Genomic DNA, 21,596 nt, shown 5'->3' on the forward strand with positions numbered 1-21,596 from the left:
TTCTTTGTTTTGTACAGTTTTGGCAAATGTTTGTCCTTTTTCAGAAAACAGAAAAAAAAATACCACACATGACCAAGAGCAACCATATGACCTTCTGATGAATAAAAGGATGAAGAGTAGGAGAGCTAGTTTTAGCTCTAATAACCTTTACAGATTCTTTTCAAGTAAATTAGGTTAAATGTGCAAAACAAAAACAAATACAAAAACAAACAAAAAATGAGTTCCCAAGAGAGGGTGTGAATGGCACGGGGAAGGGTGCCCTCCCCATGAGAAACCACACAATGCAATGTGAGCAGCAGCATTCACTGACTTCAAGGAAAGGAGACGTCCGTGAGCTTCTTAGAAGGAAAACCAAACAGTAACGAAGCCATCTGGTAGCCGATCGTCGGCACAGAACTCTTGCTTACCCAGCTTCTGGTCAAACCGCCACGCCGTGACATAGGCATTGTGCCTCAGGCTGCTCTGCGTGGCCAGGGGCACAGTGACATAGATGGGACCATCCACCAGCACCGGCGTTCCATTACTGCTCAGCAAGTGGACGCTGACGGCTGTGACTGGGGTCAGGTCATGCCTGGTGCTGTTTCCTAGAAGGAAGAGGCATTTTCCATCATTTGCATGCAAAGTACCCATGTGGGGCTGTGGAAACCTTTGCAAAAAAATAGTCGCAGCTACCATTACCTCCTATATGCCAGGGACTGCATTAAGCACTTTACATACATAATCCACACCACAATCCGGTAAGGCAGGTAAAATCGTCATTTTACACATAAAGAAACAGGCTCAGAGAGAGTAGTAACAGTAGGTGGCCAAAGGGCATACACTCAGTAGGGGCTGAGCTGGAATCTAGGCTTAGGTTTGCTAGTTTTTTTTTTTTTTTTTTGAGATGAATTCTCATTCTGTTGCCCAAGCTGGAGTGCAATGGCACAATCTCAGCTCACTGTAACCTCCACCTCCTGGGTTCAAGTGATCCTCCTGCCTCAGCCTCTCAAGTAGCTGGGATTACAGGCGTCCGCTACCCTGACGGATAATTTTTGTATTTTTAGTGAAGATGGGGTTTTGCCATATTGGCCAGGCTGGTCTCAAACTCCTGACCTCAGGTGATCTGCCTGCCTTGGCAATTCCAGGCCTGTGCTGGGATTATAGACTTGAGCCACTGTGCCCGGCCAGGTTTGCTATTTTTCATTATTGTGTTTCGCTTTCAAAAACAATCTCAAAAGAAAAGGATTTTTCTATAACGTGAGACAAAGGTGTACGTGGAAATCACCGTAAATAACTTTTACACAAAGTGAGCCCCATGCACATGTTAATTACTTGGCAGATAACCTTAATAAAACCAAATGTTTTAGAGTAGAGGCTACTTTTTTTTAAGATAGCAAATTTCTTCAAAGATTGCTTCAAAAATATTAACTTCTGCTAAAAAGTATGCTATTGAGGACTGGACTTGAAATATTTATGAGTTATTTTAATTGCCATTGTTATTTTGGTCTGTTTAAAAGGACCTCAATATACCAATTATTTTCCATTAAAGGCCTTTGGTCCAAGCCAAAGCTTTAATGACTGCCTACAGATAAATTAGAGAATGCTTATGAGACCGATATATTTATGCACTCAAGCAATCCATTTTACATTTTCCTCTATGAAATACAATATCGCAAAAACTATGTTCTGTCATAATTTTACATCTTTCTTTGAGCACAATGACAAAAACACAGCGATAAAAAATTTAAGCTGCATTAAAATACAATCTATAGGACTTTTTATTCAGCTACTTATATACTTACCTACCTACCAAACTGAGCTAATGTAAACCTCCAATCTGGTCTACATTTAAACATTTAAAGCAAACCTAGTGAATTTTAGAGTCTCAACAACAAATCACAGCTAAATCCTTCATAGAGCAATTTCTACAAAGCTAATGCCACTCTACCTTTTATCATTCATACCCGTCTCTGTTTTTTAACGAAGGCAAAGGTGTGGGAATGGAGATTTCATGGAAAGATCGAAGTTGGAATCACAGATCCAAGTTTTGAAATCTCTTAGTCTGGTTATGTCATTTTATGGTAAAAAAACAAACAACCAACAAAACTCAGAATTTACCATGTTTCTGGTCCAAAGATTTTGTGTCTTGAAACACAAATGTGCCAGCAGCTCAAAGTTGATAGAGAAGCAAAGCCAGGTCTACAATCTACTGCTCTAGATTCTGTTAGGCCCTCTCGAGAAGATGGAACTTACAACTACAGAAAGGCTGGCCAGGCGCGGTGGCGCATGCCTGTAATCCTGGCACTTTGGGAGGCCAAGGCAGGTTGCTTGAGCCCAGGAGTTCAAGAACAGCTTGGGCAACATAGTGAAACCCCGTTTCCACAAAAAAATACAAAAAATTAGCTGGGCATGGTGGTGCATGCCTACAGTTCCAGCTACTCAGGAGGCTGAAGTGGGAGGATCACTTGAGCCTGGGAAGTGAAGGCTGCAGTGAGCTATGATCACACCACTGCAATCCAGCCTGGGTGACAGAGTGAGACCCTGTCTCAAAACAAAACAAAACAAAAAAAGAGAAACTACAGAGACATTAAATAATTTACTAGACTGTATAAACAACTGAGAGATAATGTTTTCCGTCAGGGAGTGCTGTTTTCTTTCATCAAACTCTAGTCAGGATGTCCAAGTAGGTAGGTAGCAGGTAGTTGGCAGATAGAGGATAAAAACCCTAGAAATGGTGTCTCCCTTCTCCTCCCTCATCACCTTTCAACCCTCCCTTCCTGCATATTCCCAGCCCAGGAAGACGGAGTCCCAGTACCAGATCTGCCACTCACTGCCTGTGTCACCTCCGAAAGTGACTTCATTCCTCTGGGGTCTGTTTTTCTTACCTTCAAAACTAAGGAGGGTAGACTAGATGCCTTCCTGCATCTATGGAAATAAGTACGCTCGGCTTGAAATATTCAGAAGTAAGTAGAGCATTGCAGAAACGAGCATATTAACTAGCAGAAACCTAACGTGCATTAGGTTCATGGGATTTCATGTCCCTTTAATGTCCTCTAGCTGTCTTAAGACATTGTGGGGAATTATATCTGCCTTCTTGAGGCGTCTTTCCTCCCTTAGGGCTTCATTAAATGCCTGCTTCTCTATGCCTTCCCAATGACTCTCCCTCTATGTCCCCATGTTGTTTATTCTGCAACAATTTTTTTTTTTTTTTGAGACAGAGTCTTGCTCTGTCACCCAGGGTAGAGTGCAGTGGTGCAATCTTGGCTCACTGCAGCCTCCACCTTCTCAGTTCAAGCAATTTTTCTGCCTCAGCCTCCTGAGTAGCTGGGACTACAGGCACACGCCACCACGCCTTGCTAATTTTTTTTTTCTTTTTTTTTGTATTTTTAGTAGAGATGAGGTTGGTCAGGCTGGTCTTTAACTCCTGACCCCAAGTGATCCACTCGCCTCGGCCTCCCAAAGTGCTGGGATTACAGGCGTGAGCCATCGTGCCCGGCCTATTCAGCAACAATTCACATTTTGAAGGGCTAAACTATTTTCCTTCTCTTTGTTATGAAACTCCAATTTTACACAAAATACTGAGTTTTATATAGAAAGTGGTTTTCCTTCCCGTTCCATCTGGATGTTGCCTGGCTCCCTTTAAGTCTGCACAAAGACAAGCAGGTGTCAGGCAAATGCAGCAGGATCGTGTTGCAGGGCGGAACACCACTGGCCCACCCGAGGAGAGGCGCTGTATCACCTTGGGCCATCTACCTGGTCACTTGTCACGTGACAGGTTCTTCTCAGCTGACATCTAAGGTTCTGTGGGGCTCTGTATTCTATCAACTTTTTGGAATTGCAGGAAAAGTCTGCACCTGTCATTTTATTGACTTCTCTCTGTCTTCCTGGTTATTAGTGAAAGCAATTTTTGTAAACCCCTTGGGAACACCACTGAACATTCTGTGCTTTCTCAGCAGCTGGGAGAAGAGTGCGATGCTCTCTGGTGAGAGAGGAGGGGGCCCCCAGGAGCTAGAAAGAGAAGATGCTTCTCCACTAACAACTCTGGATCCACCCTCTAAACCAAACAACACAACCTTCAAGGTACCCCCAGAAAACAGCCTTTAGGAGCCCTTTCCAGTCTCTTCCGCAGCCTCTCTGTTTCCATCCACCTTCACTGAAGTCTGGTTATGACTCTAGTCATTTTCTGCATCTTCGGGAGATGAACTTGTGTCATCTCCCAAAGACACGTCTGGTCCAGGCGTGCTCTCTTTAGGCTGTGAGCTCTTAGATGCCTTTAGTAAAACAGGAGGTAAGTGACAGTGGGCAAAAGACAAGCTGTGTGCAAACTGACCCCAGGGGCCGCCATGGAGCTGGTGAGTTACTGAGGTGTCTGTGCTCAAGGGAGCCCAGGTTCCAAGTCCCCAAGGGCGCGTGTGAATTCACTACGGGTAGATGCCTTCGCTGCTAGGTCTCCGAGAAAGCCTAGTCATTTCTAGGTCAAGTCATCCATTCTTTCCGTGGAAGAGAAATTTCATGTCACTTTGCAAAGACCTCTCTTCCCTTTGAAATCACGGAATGATTTTAAAATAAAACAAGCTCCTCTAAAATCAATAGTTCTGTGTCTTTGTGTTCTTTTTCCCCCATTTTCTCAGACTGCATAATTTATTCAAGAGCTACTGGAAGTGAGGCACAGAAAAAAATTAATGAGTCCCGAGCACGGAGGCTGTCCCTCCAAGTTAGGGTTTTGTGGATTGTGCACCATTTTGTCCGGGAGGCTGGATGCTGGTTTATGATATTTTAAAACATATATTTTTTTTTTGAGACAGAGTTTAGATCTGTTGCTCAGGCTAGAGTGCAGTGGCACGATCTTGGCTCACTGCAACCTCCACCTCCTGGGTTCAAGCGATTCTCCTGCCTCAGCTTCCCGAGTAGCTGGGACTACAGGCATCTGCCACCACGCCCAGCTCATTTTTGTATTTTTAGTAGACGCAGCATTTCATCATGTTGGCCAGGCTGGTCTCAAACTTCTGACCTCAAGTGATCCATCCACCTCGGCCTCCCAAAGTGCTGGGATTACAGGCATGAGCCATCACACCCAGCCTTAAACCACTTCTTCATGCTCCCCAAAACAAGACTTTTCTCCCAGACTGGAACATTTCAAGTAATACTCAACATTTTTTTTCCTAATAATGTTTACTTAAGATGATGGCTATGCCATCTTTCTGATGACAAAGTACTGACATATTTACTGACATGTTAATCACATCCTCATCAGCACACAAAAATTAAAGAAGAAACGTTTTGGAAAACAGAGGGAAGAAAAATGAGTAGCAAATCACCAGGTTGCCTTTATGTATAACCAGAAACTTATTAACATGCTACAAAATGGATCAAATGTTTCAGGTTTAAAAGCTTTTTCAGAATAATCAGTTTATGTAAAGTACTGGAAAATTAAGTGAAATTCAACCCAAGTATCCCTGGGAAATGCAGTAAGTTACTCTCCTAGCAGAATGGAACTCAGAATAGCCTTTGATTTAAAATTTTAACGCTGTGATTAGTCTAAAGTGTGGGGGAAAGGAAAGTGGGGTAGACAAGAAAATAATTCAGGACTCCAGAATCCTGACACCTCTTCCACCAGAAGGACTGGGGACCATTCCAGTGAGAAGGGGCCCAGAGAATGTTACAGTTGGACATAAACAGAGGTGGAAGGTACCTGTCTTGGGTCTTCCTCCGATAAGGAATTATCACTTATTTTCTGGTGCATGGCTTTTAGTTTCTCTGATCTTTTAGCTGTGGCATGCCAGAATAGTGGTACTGACCCAGCTGAGTTAGAGACCTGCCAGGAGAGGGCGGATTCTACAGCAAATTCAAAGCCTGGCCACTCTATGCCCAGTTGAGGCCAGAGAGAGTAAGTGCAGAGAAAGAAACGATGTGGGAAAGAGCTGGGTGGACACAGATGCCAGAGGGCGGAGGCTCCCCATCCTAAGTGGTCCCCATGCCGGTGGGGCACGGAGCCAAGGTATGCCTGTCTCTGAGTTGGACCAAGCGTCACCTCTTCCCCTTCTGGCTGCAGCATAGGTGGGTGGGGTGGTACATCTCTACCAGCCCCACCCACCCACAGGCTGCCCTCTCAAATGGGGGCTCGTGGAATGAGGCAGAGGGCAGCTGGGCCAAAAACCCCAAATCTGAGATTATACTTAAAAAAAATTGCAATTTCAGTAAGAATTTCTCTGAATTGAATATATTTAGTCCACCAAAGGAGAGCTCAGAGAAGACGCTTAAGGCAATTGGTAACAGCAGAAAAGCTCAAGGAGACCAACGTGCTAACATGTAATTCTGCAAGGCTTGTAACGATGTAACACAGTTTCAATGCACTTGAACTTGTACCAAGAATTCCCTTCTGCAACTTCAATGCCTTTCTCCCACATAGTGCTAAAACTCCCAATCATACCTAAAATCCACATGTAAAGACTAAAACACAGAAACTCCCACTGAAAAGAGAAAAGACTCCAATTACCTGTTCCATTTCCGTCTAATCCTCGCAAATAAGGAAAACTGTCCACCTCCGAAGGGGAGCTGGCGGCCGTGAGAAACGCGGTCAGGTCACTGTAGCTGGTGTTCTCAGGCAACCTCAGAGCCCTTCTCTGGAAATGAACACGAGGCTGTGGCCGGGCACCTGCAGAGATTAACCTCCGAGTTACCTCCCCCAGGAGCAGTTTCTGTTTTTAGAAAATGCAAAACCAGGAAGTGCCTCTCTAAGGTTTCAGCACGCCTCCCCCACCCTGCTCCCTCTCACAAGGCCTCCCTTCCCCCATTCATGCAGGACGCAGAGAAGTGACAACATGCTATTATGGGGAGAGAAATAATAGCCCATTGTCACATTTGTTTTGACACAGGATGTTATTTAGGTTTTTAACAAAAAGCTTTTTCCAAGTTCTATGTGCAAGCAGTCTTGTCACTGCCCAGCATTTGCCTGTGGATCTGGGTGGCATTTTGGGAAACTCCATGTAAATGAAACAAGTAGATGACTATTAATCTCTTTACCAAACAACGTAAGAGATACTCTTTGATACCGCTGCAAACCCGTCTTTAATCTCCCTGGAAAAATCTGGTTTAATGCCATGAACCAAATTGAAGGAGCAAGGGAATTAACTGTGCAACCTTGAAAAGAATTGCAAACAATACCCCAGTGGCAATGAATCTTCTCTTTCTGTGGGAGCTGCCATTCGTCATCATCCAGTCTATTCTGGAGGCGTGCTTCCCACTTGTGATGGATTATGTCACAGAATTTATGATGAGACTTTTGAAATGATGCAAAATGATGCTTCTTCACCAAACTCAACTCCTTTGTGTAGGAGGACGGGTTGGGCTGACAGGCCCTAGACAGTTGTGTTGTGCCGTCATCTGCAGCTTAACTTTGCTCCAAATTTTCTTTTTCTTTTCTTTTCTTTTTGAGATGGAGTTTTGCTCGTCACCCAGGCTGGAGTGCAGTGGTGTGATCTCAACTCCCTGCAACCTCCGCCTCCCGTTCAAGCGATTCCCCTGCCTCAGTCTCCCAAGTAGCTGGGATTACAGGCGCCCGCCACCACACCCAGCTAATTTTTGTATTTTTAGTAGAGGCAGGGTTTCACCATGTTGGCCAGGCTGGTCTCGAACTCCTGACCTCAGGTGATCCACCCACCTCAGCCTCCCAAAGTGTTGGGATTACAGGCGTGAGCCACCGTGCCTGGCCCAGATGTTGTTTTGATCATAAAACCTGAACTTGTTTTTACCTAATGCTGCGGTGATATTCACAAGACGTAAAGGTGCTAGGTAATTTTGTGCAAACCTGGCAAAAGCACTGTTAAGAGAAAAACTGTAGATCCAACCCCAGGCTTGAGGCAGATCACATTCCACCTGTGCTCCGCTGAGGGTTCCTTCTCCCGGCCCCCTGCTGTCCTGCTTCAACAGCCCTGCCCGGAGCTGGTGGGCTTTATCTCCACTCCAGGGTTCCTTTTAACTCTGGATCAAAGAACTTGTAAGGAGTAAAGAAGCCTGTCTAGACGTGTTCTCGAGTAAGGGAATTTTAGAGCTCCAAGAATCCACTAGTCCAAGTCTCTCTTCTTAAAGGTGAAGCCACTGAGGCCCAAAGGACTTATGTCTGGGGCAGCCTGTCTTGGCTACATACTGCCTAACTGGCAGGGAGTCACCATGCTCCCTCTTCCTTCTAAAAACTACCAGCTAGAATTCTCCAGGGGCTGGTTCTCCACTCTGTGAAATCCAGGCCCAGGTTTAGAGCCCAGCGAGCAGGTGACCAAAATCATGAAAATCCTATCTAACTCCGGTCATCTCTGCTGAAACTAAACAGACACAGACACTAGTGTAGCTCCAGACCATCAATTTCCTTTCTTCATCCCTAAAACAAACCCACAGCGACACACCAGCCTCTGGATATTTAAACATTATTGTATTCTTCTTAGTCTGGTCTTATTTTCCCTCGATGTTACAGAATACCGATGTCTTACTCCTGCCACCTCCTCGGTGTGTGGAGAGTTCAAATTCCTCGGGCGTCCCACAAGCGCTCTGTGTCCTGCGAGGGGCAGTCTGTTTCTCGTCCCTTCTCCCCCTTGCCCACACACGTGGCACACAGCTTGCTTTTCTTCTCCCTTTCCACGCTGCCCTCCGGGATGGAAGGTCAAAGCCAGCATTCTTTCTCATCTCCTCACTCCGGATGATATAACAACATTCATTGCTTCTGGTATTTTTTTTCAATGATCAGGAAATATATGTTCTCTACTGGTTTTCCGGCTAAATAATGCTGCTGATAGTATTCAATGAACAAGCCCCTGTGTAGAAGCCTGGGTCTCACACGGTGGAAAAGTAAAGCACTCTGCTAATAGGAAGAGAACAAGAATGGTGAGTCTACATGTGACGGAGCAAAGAGGGAGCCTGTCCTCATGAGGGTCCAGGCAGAGGCAGAAGCTGGGCTGGTGATCCCAGAAGAGGGAAGGAAAAGTGCACCCCTCCAGGCCTTAGGAGGAGCCCCTGTGAGATGGGCTGGCAGAGACCTGTGTGAGGGCAGTGGGGCACAGAAACCTCCTCCGACTGGACTGAGGGTTGCTGAAAGACAAGGGGAGCCTGGGAATGGGCCCAGGATACGCAGCCTAGCCAGGACTTACGGGGACTGACCTGGGACCCAGAGAACCAGAAACCCAGGCTGCTCTCCCCAGCTCTCAGGGCCCTGGTGTCTCCCCCTGATCCTCTGCTTCTTGTGCCTTCTCGAGCAGATCAAGTGTTACATGCATTTGGGTGGGCAACACATCTCTCTCCCCACTTGTGCAGGAGAATTTGGTCCCGGGCCAGACATCCAGGGTCTATCTGCTGGGGCTGGGGGCTGGGGGCATGTAGCAGGCTATGCTGGGGCAGATCCTCACGGAAAGGATATGGCCGGCGCAGCTTATCTGACACACTCTGGGACTGGTACGACACGGTACCATCCGTGAGGGGCTAAACATCCAAAGCACAGGCAACACCTATGGTGATGAAAATGACTGAAGCAGCACGTGAGGCATTTAAGGGAGCAAGCTATTCTGAGCCACAGCACAAATGAAATCGAAAGAGGGTATGCATGGGGTTGGGGGAGCGGTTACATTCTTAAGCCTGCTCCGTGTACTAAAGCCGCTAAATAGTTCCACATTTCAGAAAGGAATATGATTGGGAGGGAGTGGCAGGGTAGGCAGTGGATAAGCCTGTAGGGCTCCATCCCCATCGCCAAAATACTCAGATCCTGCTCTCCTGAAAATACAGGGGTCCCTGCTTCCTCTCGCTGCATTTCTTTCTTTTCTCTTTTTCTTTTTTTTTTCTCAGAGAGAGTCTCGCTCTGTTGCCCAGGCTGGAGTGCAGTGGCGCGATCTTGGCTTACTGCAACCTCTGCCTCCTGGGTTCAAGCAATTCTCCTGCCTCAGCCTCCTGAGTAGCTGGGATTACAGGTGCCCACCACCACACCTGGCTAATTTTTGTATTGTTAGTAGAGACGAGGTTTCACCATGTCGGCCAGGCTGGTCTCGATCTCCTGACCTCAGGCGATCCACCCACCTCGGCCTCCCAACTCTCTGCCTTTCAAGATCTGTTCTTCCCTCTTCTCTTCTGCTCCTAACCACCTCCAAGGTCAATCCAAGCCTCTAATTTAACTTTTGCTTATTCATTGCAAGACTTGGCTAAACCATCTGTTTTTGCCTTCGTCAGCAATCTCTTTCTCTATAGGCTTTTCCTCCCCAACCAACAAAAATACTCATTTTTCCCCAGTCTAGAACAATAACAAGCAAACATTACTTTAACTCTGTTATCCCCATAAGTGAATGCCTTCTGTCCTTCCACCAAGCTCCAGTGATGTGGCTTCTACCCACAATGCATGCTGCCCTTGGAGACATCGACTGTATGATCTGTAAACCCCATGACCACAGCTCAGCCTCCATCCTCGCAACCTCTTCACAATGGTTGACACTGTTCACCCCTCCTGCCCATGATCCCCTTCCTCCTTGGGATTCATGGTCCTGCACTCTGGTTCTCTCCAGTGTCTGCCTGCTGTTTCCTTTGCAAGTCCTTCCTTTCTTGTCTTACCTCTGGATGAAACAGCTCCCAGAGGGCTACCATCCATCGCCTCTGCCATTTCTGTGCTCTGCTCGCTCCCTGTGGGTTCCCTTTCACTGCCACTGCCTTGGCTGGTACCATCCACTCCAGCCTTGGATTCTTTTCTAAGCTCCATGCCTGGATTTTCCCCTGCCTTCTAGACACTTCTATGCAGATGCCCATCTGTCACTCTAAAATTATCATCTACCTTCTCTCTCACCTAACAATATTCCAGTCTCCCCAACACCCAGTTTTGATTTTAGGTCACCATCATCATTCTCCCTATCTATCATCCTGCACATTCACTCAAGTGCCAAGACTGGCCAATCTTCCCTTACCAAATTTCTTGCATCATATTTCTCTCCTTTTTTGCATCCAACAGCATATGTTACCTTATACTGCCTCTCACCTCGACTATTGTGAAAGCCTCCTATCCAGGCCGTCTGCTTCAGCCTCACTCCCTTTTCATCTACTGACACTACTTTTCATCTACTGACACTGTGACTGACGCTGTGACTGTTCAAAGATACTACTCTAATCATATCCTTTCCCTGCCCAGACACCATCAACGGACCTCTCCCACTTACCAAATTAACAATGATGACAAAAACAACAACAAAAATGAATAGACCAATATAGACCCAGACTACAACTACACCTCTTCTTTAAATGAGAGTCATAGATCAGTGCTTTAGAATTTACAAACTGCATAAATAAAAATATGTTATTTAATATTTACAACAACCCTGTGAAGAAGGAACCCTCTCTTCTCTTTATGGATGATGAACTACAGCTCAAAGAGGTGACTTGTCCAAAGTCATTCTGCTTGTAAGAGGTAGAAAGGAATTATTTTAATTCTAACTCTGTATCCCTTCCTATCACACCATGGCTACCTCAAAATAGATGCTCTGCTGACTGCCAACCAGTTCTCATCCTCTGGCCAAACAGGGCTGCATGACTAAGTCTGATTGTTTCTTTCCTTTTTTTTTTTTGAGACAGGGTCTTGACTTGCTCTGTCATCCAGGCTGGAGTACAATGATGCCATCACATTTCACTGCAGCCTTGACCTCCTGGGCTCAAGTGATCTTCCTAACTCAGTCTACTGGGTAGCTGGGACTACAGGCACATGCCACAACACCTGGCTAATTTTTATATTTTTTTGTAGAGATAAGGTTTCGCCATGTTGCCCAGTCTGGTCTCGAACTCCTGGGCTCAAGTCATCTGCCCGCCACAGCCTTCCAAAGTGCTGGGATTACAGGTGTGAGCCACCACGCCTGGCCTCTCTGTGTATATACATTCATGCATCTCCATGTCTGAAACTTCTTCCCCTCATCCTACAGCTCATCCAAAATGCATGTCAACAGCCACCTCTTCTATGTAGTCTTTGTTAATCCCACCCTAAGCTCTAAGCTCTATTTGCATCTCTCTTGTAGCACTGCTCTTACTATGTCCTGCATCGTAATTATTTGTATATTTGTTCATCTGCCTAATCAAGAGCATCATGAGAACATGGGTGGTGGAATCACTTAGCTCCAGGTTTAAATCTTTCCTCTACCACCTTATAGTTGAGTGATTTGGGCTTTGGGTTATCTTTAAAATGGGTATGAATCATGCCTGTCTCATAATATGGCTGTTGTGATGTTGGTTCAGAACACATATGGATGGTGTCTAACAGTGTCTCCTGGATAAGCACTGCTTTCCCATTTCCTCTTCCCATTATAGACTGAAGCTCCTTAAACCAGGCGTTCTGTGAAATGCATGGCACTATGTTCTGTATACAGTTGGTGCTCAGTGGTACTTATGTGAAGATGAGTTAAACCTGGCAACTCACCACGTTCCAGTAATGCTTTGTCTCCATTCCAACTAGATCAGGGGTCCTCCATTTCAGCACTATTTACATTTTGGGCCAGGTAGTTCTTTGTTTGGGGGTGTCCCATGCATTGCAGCGTGTTTAATTGCATCCCTGACCTCTACCCACTAGATGTCTATAGCAGCCCCCCCAAAATATCTCCACACCTCACTAAATGTCTCTGGGGGCGGGGGGCCAAAATCACCCCCAGTTCTGAACCACTGCACATATATCCTGAGCACCTTCACAAAATCCAGACAACTGGCACTGAGAATCTCCCTGCAATGGGTCTACAACTGTAAAGAGGAGCGGGGAAAGCCTTTGTATTCACGGAACTCAAGAGAGGAGAAGGCATTTCTCTCTTTGTCTCTTTCTGTGTCTTACACTGTCTCTCTATCTGCATCTCTGTTCCTCTCCCGACCTATCATATGAACAAAGAAGCTTAAAAAGAATGCTAATAGTTAAGTTTTTGGAGGGTGGGATGAAGATTTCCGAGTCAATTTCAGAAGATGAAGTTTAAAAAAAACCAAGGGTTGCCACCTGAGAGGAAAGAAAACTAAAGCCGGAGGTTGCAGAGGTTTTCTGTTTTCTGCCCTGGGGCTCTTTTCTGAGATGCCATTTAGCCTCCTTTAATGGATCAGTGAAGACTTGAGCCAGTAATCTTGGGGATAATGGTACTTTCTCTTCTTCCCTGAATCAGAGTCAAGGAAATCTCTTCTTAGAGCTTTCATCACCTCTTGATGAGTTTATCACATCATCCTTCTTTTCTTATATGTTTAACTCCCTAAAACATCAATAACATTCATTACTCTAATACAGAAAAGGGTCGAGAAGGCAGTCATGGAAATGGCTTGATTATCATAGTGTTTTAAGTGCTAGAATAAGAGGGTAATGATGAAAGTACAAGATAAACTTCAAGAGAGTGGCCAGCTGCCCAGGAGAAAAGCAGTTCCCGGGCTGGTATTTGTGAACTGTGTCTTGAAGGCTGAGAGGCAGAGGAGAAGTGACAGCATCTATGAAGGGGCACAGACAAAGAAAATCTAGCATGTGTGAGGAAGTGAAGGAACTCTCTGTGAGCTACGTGGGGTCCAGGCACAGAGGGAGAGACTTAGGAAGGACTTGGTTAAGTCCCGATCAAGAGTTTGGGGCCGAGTGTGGTGGCTCATCCTTGTAATCCCAGTGCTTTAGGAGGCTGAGGCAGGAGGAACGCTTGAGGCCAGGAGTCTGAGATAGCCTGGGCAACATAGTCAGACCCCATCTCTACAAAAAATCTGAAAAATTAGATGGGTGTGGTGGCACATGCCTGAAGTCTGAGCTACTCCAGAGGCACAGGCAAGAGAATCACTTGAGCCTGGGAGTTTGAGGCTATGGTGAGTTATGATTGCACTAATGCACTCCAGTCCCTGCAACAGAGTAAGACCCTGCCAATGAATCAGTCAATCGATGAGTTTGGATTTGTGTGGGCCTGCCGGGGAGAGTGAGTGGGAGTTACCGGTAGGGAAGTGAAAGATTCCGATTTGTTTTTGCCCAATTCTGACAGCAGGTGGAGTATGGCCGTGGGTGCAAAGAGTCTGATGTCAGAGTGATCAGGCAGGAGGCTGCTATGAAATTATTCAAGCGAGAAACGATAAAGTTCCAAATAAAGACAGCAGCTCTGGGGGTCCTCACAGAAAAGGCAGCTGGAGTGGAAAGCTATTTTTGAAATAAGAGATAGGCAGAGCAGGAAGAACCCATGAAGGAGATTGAGAAGCAACGAACACAGAGAGGGCCAGAGAAACGATGAAGACATCCAGGAAGGGAGGACCGGGTAGGGTGGTGAAGCTGCGGGGAAGTTAGGAAGAAGTCGCCACTAGGTCATGTAGCTCTAGCTCTGCTGAGCTCAGCAAGAGGGATTTCTAAGGAATCGTGTGAGGCAGCATAAAAGAGAGTTTAAAGACATGTGCATGGCAAGGGGAGGTATCTCCAAGGTTCGGGAGAAGACTGTGACTTGAAGGAGAAATAGGGCTTAAGAAGGGTTTTGCTTTGAATGGCAAAGCCTTCAGTGATTTTGAGAGCTGAGAAAGAACTAGAAGAGATGAAAGACTCAGCATAAATGCAGGGAGGTGTCAGAGGAGGTGATAAGGAATGGGCTCCAATGAGAATGTGAAGGGGTTCACAGTGGGGCAGAGAAACTGCAAGAGGACACCGCCACGTCCTCTTAGGAAAGGGAGCAGGAGGAAGACCACTCAGGAAGGCGTGCTTCCCTGATGGCCTGCTTTCCCTGTGAAACCAGCCACTGGGGCCCTGCTGGGAGGACGGCATGCAGGTGGGGCGAGGGGCATATGGAGTGTGCTGGGAAAAGCTTCCCGCAGCAGCTGCCCCGGGAACAGGAAAAGGACCAACTGGGAAACATGAGGAGCCCAGCAGAGGATGAAGACCACTGACCTGGTTGGTGCCAGTCGGCCTGACGACAGTGCCCATGGGCAGCTGGGGGCATCTTGCCCGTATCTTCTTATTTACTCTCATCACACTCTAAGTCGTTCTTTCTGAGACAGCGTGAGGGCCTCCTAGAGGCTCCGGGAGCCAGAGCTGCAGGCTGGCTCCCCAAGTCTCGTCTCTGGCATTCGAACAATGCCAGCCTCCCCATTCATCCCTTACCAGAAATAATCTGGGATTTAATTTATGGATTTACCACCAAACCCCTCCCCACAAGATTTTGATGGGAATGTGATCTTCAGCAAAGGACAAAACACTCTCCAAGAAAATGATTCGTATAATTTACGAGTGTTCTCTCTTTCCATACTCTTATCATCTCACAGACAAGTTTGGAAACAATTTGCCAGTGTTTTGTGACACTGAGCGCATTTTCAGATATAGCCTACATGGGGGAAAATCCCTCTTGTTGACCAATTACCGAGGCATCATCTAACACTGCAGAGAATACGTGTGAGTCTTCTGACCCTTCCCCTCACCATCCTGTTATCCTAAGACAGTCCTGGCTGGCTGCTTGCCTATCTATCTGTGCATCTATCAATCATCTATCCATCTATCCTAACTATCTATCTATCTATCTATCTATCTATCTATCTATCTATCTATCATCTATCCATCTATCTAATCTATCAATCATCTATCTAATCTATCATCTGTCTATCATTGATCTATCTATACATTTATCTCATCTATCTGTCTATCTATCTATCTGTCTGTCTGTCTATCTATCTATCTATCTATCTATCCGTCCATCCGTCCGTCTGTCCGTCCGTCCATCCATCCATCCAACCATCCATCTACCTACCTACCTACCAACAAAACTACCTGTTTATTTGAGACAGAGTCTTGCTCTGTTGCCCAGGCTGGGGTACACTGGCACAATCATGGCTCACTGCAACCTTGAACTCCTGGGCTCAAGAGATTCTCCCACTTCAGCCTCCAGAGTAGCTGGGACTGTAGACACACACCACCACATCTGGCTAATTTTTAAATATTTTTGGGGTCTTGCTATGCCGCCCAGGCTGGCTTGAACTCCTGGGCTCAAGTGATCTTACCAAAGTGCCTTGACCTCGGCCTCCTAAAGTGCTGGGATTATGGGTGTGAGCCACTGTGCCTGGCCCAGGCTTTCTTTATAAAACAATGTCCACAATAACATGTTACACCATTACTTTCCTCACTTTTAAAATGCAACAAAACTGGCCGGGCATGGTGGCTTGTATGTCTGAGCAGGCAAGAATTTATTTTTTTCTCCTCTGAATCAATTAAAAAAAAATGCAACTAAATGTGACCAGTTTGAGAACATAATTTTAATATGTCATTTATAAATTCAGTATTGTATTAGTTTTATAGACAATAACTGCATTGGGCATCTCAGCACTTTGGGAGGGCAAGGTGGGCAGATAGCTTGAGCCTAGGAACTTGAGACTAACCTGGGCAACATGGTGAAACCCTGTTTCTACAAAAAAAAAAAAAAAAAAAAAAATTTAGCCAGGTGTGGTGGTGTACACTGTAGCCCAGCCACTTGGGAGGCTAAGGTGGGAGGATCACTTGATCTGGGGAGGCAGAGGGTGCAGTGAGCTGAGATCCGGTCACTGCATTCCAGCTGGGTGACAGTGGGACCGTGTCTCTTAAAAAAAAAAAAAGAAAAGAACTGCATTAAGTAAATAGTAGTAAAGACCACTATTTATTTATCTACATGGTAGTAAAGACTACCATCTATTTATCTACATGGTAGTAAGGACCACCTTTATTTAGCTACATATGGCTTTCTTCCAACTAGTGGGAAAACAGGAAACAAAATGATCCATTATTATCATTGCCATGCCTCAATTCGACCAAGACAAGGAATCATACAATTAAACATGATTAAGCTCATGAAGCAGGGCACATTTAAACATTAACAAAATTTTGTAATTTTAAAAAGCTGGCATGGAAATGAGATTATAAAAAAGTGCAGCCAGTTTCTGGTTATGTACAGGAGGCAGTGATAAAATTAACTGTAATGAAAACTACCTGAATGGCTTACTCCTCGGGCCAATTTATAATATGCTCATGCTTCTTGTTCCTCAGAGGGAGAAAGAGCTGTTCAAGTACTCGTGTGTGCGTGTGTGTGTGTGTGTGTTTGTGTGTGTACTGTACTTTTCTTAGCTTTCAGAACAAAGAAAATAAGTGGGTTGGGTGTGGCTGCCTATGCCTGTAATCCCAGTAATTTTGGAGTCCAGGGTAGGAGGATCTTTGAGCCCAGGAGTCTGAGACAAGCCTGGGTAACATGGTGAAACTCCACCTCTACAAAAAATACAAAAATTGGCCAGACTTAGTGGTGCATGCCTATAGTTCCAACTACTCAGGAGGCTGAGATGGGAGAATCACCTAAGCCTGGGAAGTTGAGGCAACAATGAGCTGAGATGGTGCCTCCAAAAAAAAAAAAAAAAAAAAAAAAAAAGACCATGGAGTAAGTAGTCTATGTAGGAAGTACAAAAAGCAGCTGGGTTTTGATTTTTTTTTTTTTTGTATTTGTTTAACTCAATTATTCAATGAATTACTTATTGGGTGTCTACCACTGGCAGGCATAGGGCAGGGACCTGGCAGGACCGAGATGATGAAGACACAGTTCTTGGCCTTCTGGTTTTCACCTTTAGTCAGGGAGATAAGGTGTACTCCCAAATATGGTAGGAAAGGGGGGTATCATGGAAAGATCCAGAACTCCCAGCTGGCGGGTTGTTTAATCTGCTGCATTTGGTTACTGATAAGGATGTGAGGGACAATAAGAGAGATGAGGACCTGTGGCTCCAAGAACAGGAGCCAGAGGTGGTGGAACGCACGAGAGGTAGAACGACCAGCTCTGGGCTCAGGCAGCTCTCAGACCACTCAGCAGGAGTGCATGGGTTTCCCTGTAACACTGGGCCATGAGTGGGACCCACGGATGCCCAGTCTGCTCCTTTCTGACCTGCTCCAAGTGTCTTCTTCTGCTTCTGCATTCTTTCTGTTCTTCTACCTGGCTTACAGAAGGCTTGGCACAGCTCAGCCTGCATCTCAGGACCATTCAGCCACGATTCTCAACCCCTGCTGGGTTCTTAGTTCAATCCCAGGAAAAGAAAGGGGACAAGAGCTGCTGGTTCCCACCTGCGACCACACCATGGACTGGTTACCCCCAAGCTGGGTGCCCACTCCAGATCCAACAACCATGGCCTGGAGGGATGGGGCCACAGGACACAAGCCCCTTGGCTGCCAGGGGCAGGTGGTGTGACTCCCATCTCCAGTGCACGTTCAGGAAAGACCTTCCAACCATGTGGCATCCAGGCTGCCCTTCCTGTCCAGGAAGGGTTTCAAGACAGATTGGCAGAGGAGGTGGAAAGCCCCAGGTGGAAAACAGAAACTGAGGTGGACTACAACACAGCAAAAAGAAGAACACTCAGAAGGGAGGTGAGGCCAGTCATGGTGGCTCACAACTGTAACCTCAGCACTGTGGAAGGCCGAGGTGGGCGGATCACTTGAGGTCAGGTGTTCGAGACCAGCTTGGGCAACACAGTGAGAACCCCGTCCCTACTAAAAATAAAAATAAATCATTTGGGCATTGTGGTGTGTGCCTGTGGTTACAGCTACTCAGGAGGCTGAGGTGAAAGGATTGCTTGAGTCTGGGAGGTCAAGGCTGCAGTAAGCTGTGATTGCACCACTGCAGTTCAGCCTGGGTGACAGAGTGAGACTGTTTCAAAAGAAAAAAAAAGAGAGAGAGAAAAGTTGAGGCCATATCCTGGAGGCCAGGGAGCATGAGTTGGCAGAATGGATTTTACTCTGTAGGCCAAGGCAAGCCAGGAAGGGACGGAAAGAACTGGAGCTCCACCTCAGGAAGACCCAACAGGCAGTTTAGTGCATGGTATGTTGGAGAGCAGAGACTCAAGGTAGAAAGTCTAGCTTCTCCTTCCGAAATCTGGCTCCAATCCCAAGTCAAAGGCTAAAGACATGCACCCAGAGGGGGGCTACTGCAGTGGTCTTGATAGAGATCAACAGGGCCTGTGTCAGGGCATGGGCATGGCAATGCTGTGGGCATACATGGGCAGGGGGAAGGAATGCCAGCGTGCATGGGCACAGAACCGATGACTGACATCAGGCTCGCTGCAGCCATATCCCACTCATGGAGATATAAGAAGGGGAGAAGAGGCCAGGCGCGGTGGCTCACGCCTATAATCCCGGCACTTTGGGAAGCTGAGGGGGGCAGATCACGAGGTCAGGAGATTGAGGCCATCCTGGCCAACATGGTGAAACCCCGTCTCTACTAAAAATACAAAAATTAGCCGGGTGCAGTGGCATGTGTCTGTAGTCCCAGCTACTCAGCAAGCTAAGGCAGGAGAATCGCTTGAACCCGGGAGGCAGAGGTTGCAATGAGCTGAGATCGCGCCACTGCACTCCAGCCTGGCAACAAAGCAAGACATCATCTCAAAAAAAAAAAAAAAAAAAAAAAAAAGAAGGGGAGAAGAAGGTTGTGTGTGACTGCTGCGTAGGCAGAAGGAGACTGCTGGCAGAGGGCACCCCACTCAGGTGCTGGGTCCTGGAGGAACCCTGTAGAGCCCTGAGAGGAGACAGTGAAGTGTCCAGCTGTCCGGGCCAGCAGGGTGGCCATGAGGAGCAGAACACACAGCGGTGAGGAGGCTGGACAGCCACGATGGACGGAAGTGTGGGTGTCGCTGCAGGAAGTGTGGGTGTCACTGCAGACCCTGCGGTTCAAGCTTTTATCACAAACACCTCACTAAGAACAGTGCTGCTCCCCAAGAGTGAGGGACAGTAAAACCACACATTGCCTCCTTCAGCATTTTAGTAAAGGGAAAGGTGGGGACAGTGGATGTTGAAGGTGGCTGTGAAGGAGAAGACAAGAGGCTGACAGTCAGCACGTGGGCCTAAAAGCCACATCTGGCAGAAGAAGGGGTGCGGGCAGCCGGCCGTGTGGGAAGCCCTGTGTGTATAAATGCTGTAGCCTCATCCTTCCTTACCAGGGAGGACCTAGACAACCGCAGAAGCCACCAGAGGCCCAGGGCCAGGGGATTATCCAGCCCTGAGTGGAAGGGGTTGGATTTTATTCCAAGTCAATGGGAAAACCATTGAAGATCCAAGCAAGGTGATTTGGTCACCCTCACTTTGTAAACACTCGAATACTGGTTTGGCAAGAGTGAGATGGGATAACCCATTAAAAACCTACTGCAGTGCCTGAGGGGACATGGTGGTATCCTGGATTTGTGAGGTGGCAATGCAGATGGAGACACAAAGCTCATCAAAAGAATGAGATTCTAGGAGAGAAGAATCAAGGACAATTCCTGGAGTTTTGGCCTGAGTTTATAGTGGTATCAACTTAGGTAGATGTTTATACCACTGATGACGGGAAGGCCAAAAATATCAAGCTCTATGTGTCCACACTGAGTTGGAGTTGCGTGACAGGCCTCCAAGCAGAGGCATCATCCAAGCCCCCATTTCAGTGGGGAGGGTCTGGGCTGGAGAGATGGAATCAGGAGTAATTAGAGCATTGGAAGCCAGGGGCCTAGATGAGATGTTTAGGACCAGAAAGAAGAAATGTGGGCCCAGCACAGGCACTGGAGCCTCCCGAGAAGAAGGGACCAAGAGATAGAAAGAAAGAAAGTCAGGCCACGCATGATGCCTGTAATCCCAACACTTTGGGAGGCCGAGGCGGATGGATCACCTGAGGTCAGGAGTTCGAGACCAGCCTGGCCAACATGGTGAAACCCCGTCTCTACTAAAAATACAAAAATCAGCCAGGTGTGGTGGTGCTCGCCTGTAATCCCAGCTACTGGGGAGGCTGAGGCATGAGAATCACTTGGACCTGGGAGGCGGATGTTGCAGTGAGCCAAGACCACGCCACTGCACTCCAGCCTGGGCAACAGAGACTCTGTCTCAAAAAAACAAACAAACAAACAAAAAAACAAAGCCAGGAAACATGATTCTCAGGCCCATGATTTTTTATTTATTTATTTATTCACTTTTTTGAGACAGGGTCTTACTCTGTTCCTCAGGCTGGAGTGCAGTGATACGATCACGGTTCACTGCAGCCTCGACCTCCTGGGCTCAAGTAATCCTCCTCTCTCAGTCTCCTGAGTAGCTGGGACCACAGGCGTGCAGTAGCATACCCAGATTTTTTTTATATTTATTTTTAGTAGAGATGGAGTCTTGCTTAACTGCCCTGGCTGGTCTTGAATGCCTGGTCTCAAGTGATCCTCCTCCCTTGGCCTCCCAAAGTGCTGGGATTACAGGTGTGAGCCATTGTGCCTGGCCAGGCCATGATTTAGATGGAATAGTATGCTCTTAGTACAGAAATGCATTTTACGCAAGCGTTGTCAATTCTAACCCAGTATCAAGGAAAGCACAGTCTCTCAAACTTTCTTTGTGAGCTTTTCTGTGAGAACAGAAGGGGCAAGATCACGTTTACAGACATCACAACCTGTGAGACAGATTGAAAAAACAAGAGGGCAAGAGAGAGGATAAAGCCACAGTGGCCTGCTTATTAGTCTTTGGGAGTGACCCTGTCCACTTATAAGTGAGGCAGAGGCAGTGCCCTGGACTCTGGCCCAAACAAGATGAACATGCTCTCCATTGGAGAGGAAAGGGATGGTGGTACACAGAGTGGGACAGCCCCTCCTTTTCTCTCACACACTTGCAGTGAACTGATAGTTTAATCAAATTCAAATATGGTGTGCCTCACAGGCAA

At 46.7% G+C, this 21,596-nt stretch overlaps 1 protein-coding gene across 2 annotated transcripts in view; it reads right to left on the minus strand.

Annotated features, from left to right (window-relative positions):
- The window catches only part of FAM171A1 (family with sequence similarity 171 member A1), a 159,377-nt gene that overhangs the window by 36,418 nt on the left and 101,363 nt on the right, over nucleotides 1–21,596 (minus strand). Inside the window, exons 4-5 of one of the 2 annotated variants that reach the window (XM_054435841.2) lie at nucleotides 6,476–6,634; nucleotides 408–584 (exon numbers count right to left, since the gene is read on the minus strand). In XM_054435841.2, the coding sequence (XP_054291816.1) occupies nucleotides 408–584; nucleotides 6,476–6,634 (336 nt within the window). The remainder of the gene's footprint in view (nucleotides 1–407; nucleotides 585–6,475; nucleotides 6,635–21,596) is intronic. The other variant, XM_063669603.1, reaches the window with a different exon arrangement.

The sequence above is a fragment of the Pongo pygmaeus genome, chromosome 8 (genome assembly GCF_028885625.2).
Source record: "Pongo pygmaeus isolate AG05252 chromosome 8, NHGRI_mPonPyg2-v2.0_pri, whole genome shotgun sequence".
Taxonomy (NCBI): Eukaryota; Metazoa; Chordata; class Mammalia; order Primates; family Hominidae; genus Pongo; species Pongo pygmaeus.